The sequence below is a fragment of the Pelodiscus sinensis genome, chromosome 11, assembly GCF_052426305.1.
Source record: "Pelodiscus sinensis isolate ZL-2025 chromosome 11, ASM5242630v1, whole genome shotgun sequence".
Classification (NCBI taxonomy): domain Eukaryota; kingdom Metazoa; phylum Chordata; order Testudines; family Trionychidae; genus Pelodiscus; species Pelodiscus sinensis.
The window spans coordinates 24924629-24938382 of NC_143062.1; the positions used below are offsets into that span (position 1 = coordinate 24924629).

At 42.5% G+C, this 13754-nt stretch overlaps 2 protein-coding genes across 2 annotated transcripts in view; one reads left to right on the forward strand and one right to left on the reverse strand.

Annotated features, from left to right (window-relative positions):
* Window positions 1-1393: 1393 nt before the first annotated feature.
* On the reverse strand, window positions 1394-6278 carry HESX1 (HESX homeobox 1). Its single transcript, XM_006130907.5, has 4 exons — window positions 4774-6278; window positions 4368-4567; window positions 3927-4028; window positions 1394-2797 (listed from the first exon to the last, which is right to left on the reverse strand). Exons 1-4 carry the CDS (start codon window positions 4964-4966, stop codon window positions 2699-2701), a joined length of 594 nt encoding a protein of 197 aa, XP_006130969.1. The 5' UTR covers window positions 4967-6278; the 3' UTR covers window positions 1394-2698.
* A 6454-nt stretch (window positions 6279-12732) lies between these two features.
* The window catches only part of APPL1 (adaptor protein, phosphotyrosine interacting with PH domain and leucine zipper 1), a 56100-nt gene continuing 55078 nt past the window's right edge, over window positions 12733-13754 (forward strand). The window contains exon 1 of the mRNA XM_089781206.1: window positions 12733-13044. Within this exon, the coding sequence (XP_089637332.1) occupies window positions 12991-13044 (54 nt within the window). The 5' untranslated portion in view covers window positions 12733-12990. The remainder of the gene's footprint in view (window positions 13045-13754) is intronic.

A 13754-nucleotide genomic window follows, 5' to 3' on the forward strand; every position in this document is an offset into this window, starting at 1 on the left:
ACCTCAAAATCAGACAGGTTATTTTAACAACAACAACGCTTACAATACTTGAGGCCAATACAGCAAATCCTTACTTGTCTCAAATATTAGTGAAATTACTTGTGAGTAAATGTTTGCAGGATTGATCCCTGAATCAGCAAAATGCTATAAAACCATGAATTTACCCATTAGAAAAAAATAATTTAAATGCATGTGAAGTTTGTCAATTGCAGCTTTTGGTCAATAAAAAGTCTTAGCACCTATGGTTATTTTTCATATTATAAACAACATTCAATTTTAAGAACACAGGAATAATATTGATTAAACAGTGATAGTTTCAAGGCTTTGTAAATAAAAATGAAGTTGGAGAACTACTGCCATTATACAAATTGGATATGATAAATCATCCATTAAGCTCAAAGGCAGATATATTAAGGACTGTGTTTTAAGGCATAACAGTTAACACTGCACTTTTCAAAGATTATACATACGTTTGCAGTGTTTTCAATTTAATTCGGCACACAACACATACTTCAAAATTCTTTGTTAGTTCTTGAATAACTAACTTGAGAAAATGCCTGGCTACATATAGTGTATGGGAGTGCTCTGTCTTGTGGTATATATGTGCAGTTTTTAAAAAAAGGTTAAAAAATGGAAAAATGCCAGTTAAAAGAATTGATACATGGGTGGCGGGTATCATAGGCTGGTGGATGCCTAGCATCCCCAAACAGCTTGGTGTGGCCCCACCCATCTTCTGTGTCCAGGCTCCCTCCTGCAGTTTCCAGGCTCTGCCCTGACCTAGGCTGGTAGGGGGTGAGGCTGGCCAGCCTACCATGGGGACTAGGATGGCTGGTGCTGCACTACCTGATTGACATTGCAGCTTCACCACTAAGCACTTTGGGGGCAGTGCCTGACAGTGGGGCCAGAGCAGGGTTGCGGGGGGAGGAAGTGGGGATCCTGGGGCATAAGGGAGGAACAGTAGGTCAACAACCCGGTCACTGGATGCTTATGAATTGGTACTTTCATTAGACTAGTGGATGAAACACCAAACTCATAAAATCAGTTTTCTTGTAGAGAGACAGGAAGGGTGAGGTAATATCCTTTACTGGCCCAACTTGCAGCGAGAGTAACAAGGCTTCAAGCCTAAAAAATAGCCCATAAATGACAAACTCAGGGCAGGTGGTCTGGAATAAAGGCAGAGATCCCAAACTAGTTATGTATCCCATAAATTAGATTTCACCAACCGAGTAACAAGAGGTTCTCCTATAACACTGTAATAGTTCTACCATGGAGTCACAGATAGCGCTCTTTAGCATTTCATATAACTTGCCACTCATATAAAAAAACAATTGGTCCAGTGAAAAAACCCCACCATTACCTCATCCACCTTGTCTAATATCCTGGAACAGACATGCCTCTGACACTGCATACAATGGAATACACCGAATTTTACACCTGAAAGGTAATTTCCTTATACACTGTTAGATCCTAGTTCAGAAAAGAACTTTATTCACTAAAGCATCAACTTACATCCTACTGAAAGCAATGAGACTTCAACATACATTTATATTTAAGTATGTATTTAAATACCTTACTCAACAGGGATGAATGTGGATTTCTTGAATCAGCAACATATGATATAAATAAAAGGTGTTACTTTGTAAATGGGACTACATACATTGACTTTGGGTTGAATCAATATCAAGTGTCAGGAAGCTTGGTTTTCTTGTTCCATTTGATCATCTTTACTACTATGAACTTCATGAAAAATGTTTCACAGTATTATTATGAGAATAAATAAAGGAAACAATGTATGTAATCTCAGTGGGTTTGATCCTATGAAGTGCTGAATTTTCTCATGAGATACTGATGGCACTCAATACTTCACAAGACTGGATCATTAACATTGACAAAACGATTTGGATTGGATATAGATAAGCTGATAATATTAACTAGGCAAACATTAGCTATATATATTTTCCTCATGTTTTAATTAATACAAACAGTCCATAAGAGTGACATTTTAAACTTCTTTTAAGTTTAATTGGTTTGGTTAAAATACAAATGACACACATTGTTATTGTTCATCTAGGCTTTTCACTTAATTAAAAAGATATGTCTCATAAAACCAAGTATACTGTATCTTTTTAAAAAATTTCAGCTCTACACTGCAAACACTGAAAAGCTATTTAATTCCAGAAAAATACCTAAGCTAAGTTTCTGTAACAGCAGTAGCATATTTGCATAATTGTGTACTTTAGATGATTTTTCCTCTACCTTTAAAATATAAGGTTGTAAAACAAACAAATTGGCTTTGTTAAACAAACTTTTTTCATGTAATCCTGCTGAGTCTTCTGGAATCAGTAACAACAAAAAAACAAATCCTAAATTGGTGTAAACTGGTAGGACTCCACTGTCTTCAAGTAAGCTATTCAGATTTATATCACCTCAGGATCAGTTTGTTAACCTCAAAAATATTTTACATGTTTCTGAAAATATTTATTAAAATATATGGAGCATTTTTTTTTTTTACAAAAAGTGCATTAATAATATGAAGTATTTAGTGTTTAATGAAAATCATGATAATATTTCAAAACTAGATGCAAATATTAAAAGTACAAATATTACATTATCATTGCTTAATTATGCAAATTATGAAGTTTCCACTTATTCTTCCTGTTTTACTATGGTAGAATAATGGTAACTAGCTAGCTTCTTTCTATTCCAGAAGGTTGGAAGTTAAAGTGTTTTTTACAATTAGAAACTGAGATTCTCTGTGAGATCTTTTCAGCTTTGCACGGCGGTTCTGGAACCAGATCTAAAATTGAAATAAAAGGCATTTATTTATTAGAAATGGGCAATTTTTCCTTTTAAAAGCAGCAGTGTATGCAGGCCAAGTTTGAAGTTGATAAAGAATCTCATAGAACAACTATACAGTAGACTAATTTATGAAATTCTGATTGTTTGGAAGCTGATGCAGCTTGCAAGTTTCAAAGTTACAGCTGAAGGTATATGGGAAGCTGTCGTAATATAAATAAATAATAGGAGGCAGAAAAATCATAGGCAAAGGACTCATTGCATTTCCTAACTGAACGGGAAAGTAAGGACCTGTGTTTTTCCCCCACTGAAGTTAAAAGCAAAACTTGCATCAACTTCAGTGGAATAGGACTGGACTCTCAGAGCTTGATTGAGGAAGATGCTGAGCATCCTGAACTCCCAGAGGAACCAGTGAAAGTTCAGGACGCTCAATAACTCAAATAAATGCTTAAATTCTTGAAGTTAGCAGTTGATAGCCTGATGCAACTTGTATGAAAAAGCCTCCATCCAACTGACTTCAATGAAAGTTGGATCAAGCGTTAGTGGACATTAAGAGTCTGATCCAAGTTTTATATTGATTTTGATGGGATTTAGATCAGGCCTTAAAAATCCTCATGTACCATGAGCAGCTATAGACCAAATGAGAGCAGCTCTAATGCGACTTTAAAACAGTTTTGTCCTATCTAATTTGGCCAGTGAAGCCCTGCTTGGAATGTATTTTTTACCCATTGTAGAAAAGGATTAAAAACCTAGGATCAAAGGATGAAATCCCCGCACTACCAAAGTCAATGACAACATTCTCATTTACTTTAATGGGACCAGGATTTCATTCTGAGAGTTCTTTAGGGAGAACTTTTATGATGGTCAAAGAAGATGACACAGAAGTATTACAGCAATTAATGTCATATAAATGCAGGAGAAAAAGGGAGGCTGAGAGGGAGGAAAATTTAATTGGTTTCTCCACTACAAATTACTTCTAATGTAGTACCTATCTAATGGCACACACTAAGTACAAAGGACGATTAAGACTAAATGCAACTTTAAAGTGGTTATCTCCATCCATCCACTTGCATCATTGCCGAGCAGACATCATGTGATCACAGAATATATATATTTTTAAATTAAGTTACCTGGATTCTGTCTTCATCTAAATCTAGTTTGTGAGCTAGTTCTTCTCTAACATCAATGCCAGGATAGGAATTCACTCTGAAAACATTTTCCAGCATTTCAATCTAAGGAGAATACATAAACAATCCATTAAGCAATTAAAAATTTACACTGTAAGGAAAAAGAAAAAGTCAATCAATTCAAGTAAAAGACTTACCAACAGTTTTTGGGTCAGACTCCAATTTCATTTATACCAACATAAATCAAATTAAATTAGTGGCATTATACTAGATTAACATGAGTTCTTAACCACAGATGTACATCTCTGCCTCTCTTTATGCAAAAAGTATACACTATTTTATCAGCTAATGATTACATACTTCCTACTGTTAAGTACATTTTACTCAACAAATAAATTTGGAAAACACACATTACTTTATAAATAGGTAACTAAAAATCCCTACCTGGTTTCTAGTGAAAGCAGTTCTTGGTCTCCTACCTCTGTACCAGCTTAGTTCCCTTTTGTAGGACAGCCTTTCAGTGGCTGAAAAATATTTTTCACATTTCAAAACTCTTTCCTCCAGCATTGGGCAACTGTTACCATGAAATAATGGCCTTTCACAGGAAATGACAGGTGTCTGCAGACACAGACTAGCATTTTCTCCTAAAAACATGAAAACACAGAATTTAAACTCAGATCTGCGTTTGCCAATTTTTGAATGAGACAGGTACATTAAAATGCAAGCCTCTAACAAAATGAGTATCGTATAATCATACTGAAGGGCTTATGGAAACATGTCCTTAGTAATACAGAAAAGTTAATATGGTGTAAGATGTTAAGAAAATACCCAAATGAAGCTGATAACATACCTAAGTTATTGCATGTATCCTTCCATGGTCTGTGAGGTTTTGCAGCTGGAATGCCATCTTTTTTCTGTTCTAATCCCAAAATGCTTTCAATGGAAAAAGAGCAATGTGTGGTTTTAGTTTCCACAAAACTGGACACTTTCTGAAGATTTTGAGATGCTTCTGTATTAGAAGTACACAATGATGGATTTGCCATTCTTTCAGATTCAGTCTACGTATAACATGAACTGTGCTTGCATTTTCTTGCAACCCTCCTTATAGCTGTGTTGACAAGAGGGTTGGATTTGCAACGTCATTAATTAAAATCTTTTATTAGAAAGTTTTAGCATGTCAATGAAGACTCTCCCACCAAGAGGCACGAGGAGTTAATTGTTTATTTGTTTGCAAGTAATTAGCAACTAATGGTGACACTGGGGGGGAGGGGGGGAGGGCCACCAACAGGGACAAAAAGTGTTATCTCTCCTAACCAGAACATCCGACTTAACTTTCTCAAAAGGAGCTATGCACAAATATAGTACTTCCCTTTTATTTGAAATCATTAATGTATAAAATCAGTTTTTAAAAAAACTTTATAGTCTAATGGACTCCACTTACCTAAACATAGCAGCATGATAGGAAACCAGTCAAGTAATAAGTAATCTCATTTAGGTGAATTTTCTTCCAAGGAAATTTAAAAAATAATCTCTTAATGCTATTAGGGTAATCCTGATGAAAATACCTCCGTTTTTTCATATGCATATGTAATGGTGAATGTGGTCAATAAAACAACAATAGTGTTTGGCATAAGGCACACTGCAGTGAGTTGGCAATGTTGTCAAAGCTCAGTGTAATTGCCTTCCAAGTGACTGGATTAGTTAACAGGAACAGTTGCACCAAGTATTTAAAAAAAGAATTCACACATTAATTTGCTTAATTTTTCTATTAAAATAATTTTGGTAATGCTTTCTCAAAAGATAGCGAAGTAAAAATCTCAAAGCTTTCTTTAAAATACTTATATAAAACATTGTGAAAATAATGGAATCACTGTATTTTAATTTCTTGTTTGAAAATGAAAAAGATGCAAAAACAAAATAGAATTTAAAATGTAAGGATAGGAGAATTCAGAGACTGCAACCTATATATCAACTTCTGACCTCTGATGCACACAGGTAGATCACCAACTAGCGCCATGTTCATTCAAGGGAAGATTCAGGACTTCTTGTTGACATTTATCCCTGCCCTGTTGCCTTCCTTTATAAACATATAATTGGATAAAAATCTATTGCCACCATGTTGTTCAAGTAAAATACATACCATATGGAAATATGCAACAGTCACTCTGATAGTAAAGGAAACCATGACATTCTGGGAAAGTAAAGATCTATAAGACACATCAGGGCTACGTCTACACTGGCATGATTTTCCGAAAATACTTTTAACGGAAAAAATTTCCGTTAAAAGCATTTTCGGAAAAGCACGTCTAGATTGGCAGGATGCTTTTCCGCAAAAGCACTTTTTGCGGAAAAGCGTCCGTGGCCAATCTAGAAACGGTTTTCCGCAAAAAAGCCCCGATCACCATTTTCACGATCGGGGCTTTTTTGCGGAAAACACTACTGTGATGTTTACACTGGCCCTTTTGTGCAAAAGTCTTTCAGAAAAAGACTTTTGCCCAAATGGGAGCAGCATAGTATTTCCAGAAAAGCACTGACGATCTTACATGAGAGCGTCAGTGCTTTTCCGGAAACTCAAGTGGCCGGTGTAGACAGCTGGCAAGTTTTTCCGCAAAATCAAATGATTTTGCGGAAAAACTTGCCTGTCTAGACACAGCCCAGTTGTTTCAAGCATATCTGAAAAGATCATTTATGACAGAGGTGGGGAAACTAAGGCCTGGGGGCCAGATGCAGCCTCCAGCTTTCCTGGACCTAGACTCTGAGGCTCCCCATGGTGCTGGAGCACACAGTCTACTAGTCTGAGCCTTCCTAGGCTCTGATGTGTGAGGGGAATATCTTTCTCTATCTCGGTGAGGGGCCATGTCAATGAGGGTTTGGTTGGTTTATTTTGCTTCTCTTACCTGTGTAGCTCCCAACTGATTTTTCTCACCGGTCAGCTGTGCTCCCAGCTGCCATCAACCTGTGCTGGGACACTCCTGTCCAGCAACAACCGTAGTGCTTCCAGACCACAGATATTGCCGGATCAGTCTCTCAGATCACAGGTTTAACTTGTATAAGAGGAGCATTTAATTATATGAACATTATTTTGCTCCCCAAAAGCAATGGCTAAAAGTAGTTTACTCAGGAGATTTCTGTTCCAAAAGATTCTGTCCATATTTTCAAATTCTGCAAATTTTGTCACAACAACACAGTTATTTGCAGATAAAGTATTTTGAAATAAATTACCAAAATAATTAAAAATTGTGTGATTATATTGTTACTGTGTTATTGTGACAAATAATATGCAGATGTTTTCAGAACTCTAAATTCTTAAATATTTTGGCATGGCTCCTGCTACATGTAAACTGCAGAGCCACAGCAGGGGTAGCTCTTGGATCTGGCACAAGTAGGGACTAAGCAGTCCCAGCTTGTACCAGCTACAGGACAACTGCAGCTCTGCATTTTAAACTCAGTAAGAGCTGCCTGACTCTTACTACATTTAAAATGCAGAACTGCAGCAGGGGTAGTTCCCAGGGACAGCGCAAGCCAGACTGAGCAGTCCCTGCTCATGCTGGCTCTGGTTTCCCTCCCTCACCCTGAAGATGGTGCTGGGGGGAACTGGCTTTTAAGCCGGCTCCCCCCAGCACCGGCTCCTGCTTTTCTACTCCTTATTGCTGACTCTGATACAGAGGCAGCAAGGGGAGGAGCGAGTAGTTGAGCAGTCACTCAACTATTCAAAAGCAACGAGGAGTCCTGTGGCACCTTATAGACTAACTGAAGTGTAGGAGCATAAGCTTTCATGGGCAAAGACCCACTTCGTCAGATGCATGTAGTGGATCCACCTCGTCATCTCCAGCCTGATCCTGGCCTGCATATTTATACCTGCCTCTGGATATTTCCACTACATGCATCTGACGAAGTGGGTCTTTGCCCACGAAAGCTTATGCTCCTACACTTCAGTTAGTCTATAAGGTGCCACAGGACTCCTCGTCGCTTTTGCAGATTCAGACTAACACGGTTACCCCTCTGATACTCAACTATTCAATAAGCCTAGACTTATCAGGTAGTCAACTACTCGCTTACATCCCTACTAAATGCTTGTACAACCACTCAGGAGAGATTCAAATGCTGCCCAGCTGATTAGCAGACTACCTGCAGCTAGGTTTTGGTTTCTTTTGGTGGCACATATTTGCACATGCCTGGGTGCACATGAAAAATATATTCTGCACATGGATGGAAAAAAATGCACATATACAGTAAACTTCCGATAATCCGGCACCTTTAGGACCCAGGAGGTGCCGGTGTGACGGCACATTGGGGGTCCCCCGTCTCCTGCACCCCGAAATGGCACAAACAGACTGCACCCGCCGGTGGAAGAGAGGAAGTTTATTGCCTCTCCAGGGTACGGCACAGCACAGATGTAATCTGGTCACAGAGCTGGGCTAGGATGCCTCAGGCCCCCTTGAGATGGGGAGACTGGGCCCCTAAACTCCAGCCCCTTTCCCTAGGCTGAGTCCTCCATGCTCCCAGCCCGCAAATAAACTCACCCTCTTCCAGCCCTGCCCCCCAGCCAGAGAAGCCTCCACCTTCCTTTGTTCCTCTCCATGGGGGGTGTCTGGTTCAACAAGTTTGGCATCACCTTTGCATAGTGAGGTTTTCCTTGCTGGGTCTTGCTCCAGACAGCAGAGGTCACCACAGCCCAGCAAGCACCCCCACTACGTCACAGCCGGATTATCAGATATGCCGGACTATCAGAAGGGGGCGCTATGAGGGGTCTGGAGTGGGGTGGGAGGGGATGCCACACCAGACCCCTCATAGCCCCCCCCCTTACAATAGTCCTGCTCTGCCCCAGGCATCCCTGATTCAGCTGCTGCTGGTCAGTTTCAGCAGCAGCTGAATCGGGGATGCCTGCAATAGAGCAGCTGGGGTGCTGCTGGGTTGGTCCCACAGTGCCAAGGGGCGGCGCTATGGCACCAACCCAGCAGCACTCCAGCTGCCCCGGGCTTCCTGGAATCAGCCGCTGATCTGTTTCAGCAGCGGCTGAATCGGGGACCCCTGGGGTCCTGCCGGGTTGGTCCTGCAGCGCCGTCCTTTGGCGCTGCGGGACCAACCCGGCAGCACTCCAGCTGCTCTGCCCCAGGCGTCCCCAAGAGCAGCTGAGGTGCTGCCGGGTTGGTCCCGCAGCCCCGAGGGGCAGTGCTACAAGACCAACCCGGCAGCACCCCACCTGCTCTGCTCCCGGCTTCCCCGATTCAGCTGCTGGGTCAGTTTCAGCAGCAGCTGAATGGGGGAAGCCTGTCCGGCTGCCCCAGCACTTCCGGGTTCCTGATGGTGCCGGACCATCAGGAGTCCCGGAGCATTGGATGCCGACTAATGGAGTTTTACTGTAGATGGAAAAGATTAGAGTGAACACTGCCTCACGCCATTGAGAATCACCTCTCTACATCCAGCACGGCCGTTCCTAGGGTGGTGTGGACACTGGGGCAACTTCTCCCTCTTCCACAGGCCACACCCCACCTCTGCCCTACCTCTACTCCACCCTGCCTCTTCCTGCCCCTGCTCTGTCCTCTCCCGGCATTACAAATATCCTTTCCTCAAAGCCCCCTCCTTCAAGTGATGTGACATGCAAAATTGCCAGGAGGCCTGGTATGAATGTGCAGCAGGGATCACCCTTCATCCCTATGCTCACTGTGGTGGCAGGAGCCATGGAAATTGGAGGGAGTAAACCACTTCCCACTACCACAGTGAAGTGGAGCAACCTGGCTGGGAGATGGCAACAGAGCAATTCAGACTGCTGAATAGCTCTATTTCCAGTGGATTCCACTGTCTCTGAGAGTGCAATGAGTGAAGCGGAGTCCTGAACCCTGTTGTTGCTGCGCCAGACCACCCAGGAAACCTCCTAGGCCATGCTGGGCCCAGTTAGCCTCAATATGGGGGCCATATCCATAGGATGGCTGGGGTGGCTGCTGTGGGCTCACCCCAAGTGCTGGGACCCCGAAAGGAGAGCAGACCCAACATTTCTGGGAGTTGGTTTAACCTGGCCTGGGCTGCTCTGTGCAGGGAAGGGAAAGGGACAGGAGAACTCAATTTCTATCCTCCTCCCCCATACCCCTTCCCAGCCTGAATTAATATCCTGAGCATCGGAAGCATCCCCAGACCCTCCTTTGCCCCCTGCAGTGATTTTCTTCTCCCCCAGGCATATTTGAGCTGCCAGGGAGAGGTGAGTGAGCTCTGGTGCAGCTTCTCTTTGCTGCTCCATATATACCATTTTCTGCAGAAAGTCAAGAGAATCTTGGGGGGGGGGGGGGGGGTAGAGTTCTGCTGAAAGGCTGTGGCACAGAATTCCCCCAGGAATAATAGTTATTCTTTCCCTCTGAGTTCCCTGTAAGATAATGAGGATCTCCCACAGAGTTCTGAATCCCCTAAGATCCCTGGAGGATGTACTCAGCAACTTGCTGGACTGGGTCCTTAATGACCATGCCAGGGAAGAAAGTAGATATAGTAGCTCCTACCAAGATTATTTTCACAAAGAAAGACAGCATTCAGGCATTAAGTCTTAGTTAAATTCTGCTCCTGGTTGAAAAACATCTTGGGGTTTTTACAGTAATACTGCCATCTAGAGTTCATAGGTTCCGAGTGTTAGTCTTGTATAACAATTACTTTCTAAATATACATGCATAATATTGCCTTCTAAAAATTGCAAATATACAAATAACTTTACTAGGAGATTAAAAATCATTTTTTTAATTCAAGGGATCCATTTCAAACAGATATCTGGTAATTAGAAGCTAAGTTTCCTTACCTTGCATGGTATAATCAAAAAAGGCCTCATCTTGAAGTCCACTGGACTATTAGTACTAACTTCAAGACAAGCAAGACTGAACCCAAATGTGTGTGTTTGTTGAGATTATTCTATATGCCAGGTCAAATTTCTATATTTAATGTCAAGCCTATTGTGGTTTTGTTATAGCACACTTTCATCTTTACAGCACTGATTTAAAATGTATTATTTTTAGTTCATGGCAACTAAAAGCAAATAAATGTTGTCTGTTGAATCTAAAGAAGTGCATAGATGAGAGACGCAATAGAAACTCCACCTCCTACCATCTATGATTTTGCAAAGGAAAATGTCCTCAATCTTGCACATTGTACAAAATACACAAACTGCCTCCAGTAAAAATATCCCCATGGTCTGACAGTTATACTAATGATCACTAGCTGAAGGAGTTCAAAAAAGGAAAACCACTCATGACATTTATAGATTGTGAATTAGTATATGGTATATCCCGATTCAGTTCAATAAACAACATTTTAATTTGGAGAACCAGATAGTTAAGAATGTTACTGCAAATCTTAATCCTTATAACATCCTTGTGAGATATACTAGAATTATTTGGGAAAGATAAGAAAAAGGTTAAGTGGCATGTCTCAGACCACATAATGAGTCAGTAGCTACAATGGGAATTAAACCAGCTGATCCTGAGTTCTTATTTCAAGTTTCCTTCCTTAAACTACACAATACATCTTCTCAAGAGGCCTCAAAAGTTTCACATGGGCCTATGCCCCATCTATTTTTTTTTTTAGAGTATGGAATCTTATATCAATAATGATAAAAAAATGTTATCACAATGAAAATACTGTACATTAGTTAATCATTTGCTCCACTAATAGATTTATCACACTTTCTAATCTTTTTTTACACCACACTAAGGGAGGCTTATTTAACAATGGAAATTTGCTGACCCTTCTTTTATTGCCTGACATATACTCTTGTTCTCTGAGAAGGGTAAGCAGATACCTTCCTTTTGTTTTTACCCCCTAATAACCACCAATTTATTAAAATGTTATTAGTTTTCCATGAAAAGATCCTGTGGTCTTTTTTCCCCCCAATGTGATTTAAAACAAAACAAAACAAAACAAAAAAAACCTACTACTATTGTAAATGTATTTTTCTCTTTTTTTCCCCTGTCACTAGCCTTTAAAATGTTTGACCTTATATTTGTGCTGTATTTCATTTTGCACACATTTTATTGTGTTCTGAATGGAGTTGAACTTAAAAGTGTTGACAAATCAAAGTATGAACACCATATACCTCTCAGATATCCATTTTAACAGGGAAACTTGCTAACCTACGGGAACCACTCAACTCAAGTACTAAAGATCAAGATGTTCTATTCACAAAGCTATAAAAAGGGTCTTTGAAGAATAATGGGGGAGGCAGCATATTTTATACAAGGCCCCTGTGATCTAACAAACTGAGGATTAGCTACAAGCATGTTTGAAAATGGTCTTAAAATTCTGCTATGTTCTATGAACATTGCTGTACATTACAACCAAGTCCAAAAATAACTATTAAAAGGTTTTATTCCAAAACAACTTTGACGCTCAAAAACGTATCTGCGGCCAACTCCCAGACCAGGATCGGACGCCAGCAAGTTCTCTGAAGACAATGGCAACCTGTGGGCTCAAACCATGGTGGGGAGGAACTGCGTTCAAAACCTTCTAAGAGAAGGGGGCGAGGACAACGAAATCGCAGCGCGCCTGTGACCGCGTAAGGAAGGCTTAAAAGCACGTGAAGCTCGAAATGTCTGAGCAGAAATCAAAGCCCAACGTCCTGCAGTTGAGGGAGGAAAGCGAAGTCCCAGGGGGCGCGTCCCCCTCAGACACACCCCGGACCGGCCCACACAGTTTTCACACCTGTAGTCAGGCGGGCGCGGGGTGCGATGCTAAACTGAGACAGGGGCCCGGAGCGGGGCGAAGAGGAGGCCTCCGCGGGAGGGAGTCACCCCGGGCAAGAGCCTGGTTCCCGCTGTGCTGGCCTTAACGGAAATAACCACTCGCATCCTTGGAGAGCGCGGGCGGGCAACCGCAGCGGCCCCGCTCCAGGCGTCACTCGCCTCGCGGGTCTTTCTTCCCCCGCCCCCCTAGATTGACGGCTCGGTTGAGCAACGAGGAGGCCGGGGGGAGGCGGGATTTCCTGGGCGGGGCTGGGCCCCGTGTTGTGGCTGTGCTGACGAAGAGGGAGGGGTCAGTCAGGTGGGCGCTTCGTAGGGTGTGTGGGCGCCTCGGCCCGTAGAGACCAGCTGTCGCCATGCCCGGGATTGACAAGCTGCCCATCGAGGAGACGTTGGAGGACAGTCCCCAGGTGAGAGGAAGGGGACTGAGTCGGGCCTAGGGCTGCCGCAGGTTGGAAGAAGGGCCCAGGGGCTTTGCGCCCGGCTGGTGCCCGCGGGCCCCGTATCGGGCGCGTTGGCGGCAGAATGAGCGCTAGGTTGGGAGGCAGGTTGCGTGGCTGACTGGTGCGGTGAAGGGGCAGGAAACCGCGGTTGTGGTGTCTGGGGCGAGCTCCCAAGAGCCCGGGGAACAACCATTGGCTCGGGGGCACAGGAGCGTCCTGTAGGGTCTGCTTCTATTTTCTGCCTTGCTTTCCTTGGTGCTCTCCGCGCTGCTGTGAACTACAGCAGCGTCAAGCCATAAATGGACTCGGAGCTGCCCCTTTGCCACTGTGTGAACTGGAGCAGGGAGTCAATTAATGTGTCAGTTTCCCCATGACGTCATCCCTACCTTGAAGGTGTGCTCTGCATATTGATTGTTTATAAACTTGGAAGTTCATCATATGACACCCTATGCCAGTGTTTTTGGAGCAGGGCTCCGCGAGGTCGACAAACTGGAAACATCGATAGGTACAACACATACAATCGGTGGACCGCTGGGGCTCTGCATAAGTACAACACATACAATCAGCGGACTTCTAGGGCTCTGCATAATTTTTTATGCATGTAAAGGGCTTCGGAGCCCCAAAAGTTTGAGAACTGCTGCTCTATGCTATTAGTCCTAGGGCCCTGCAGAAGTGTG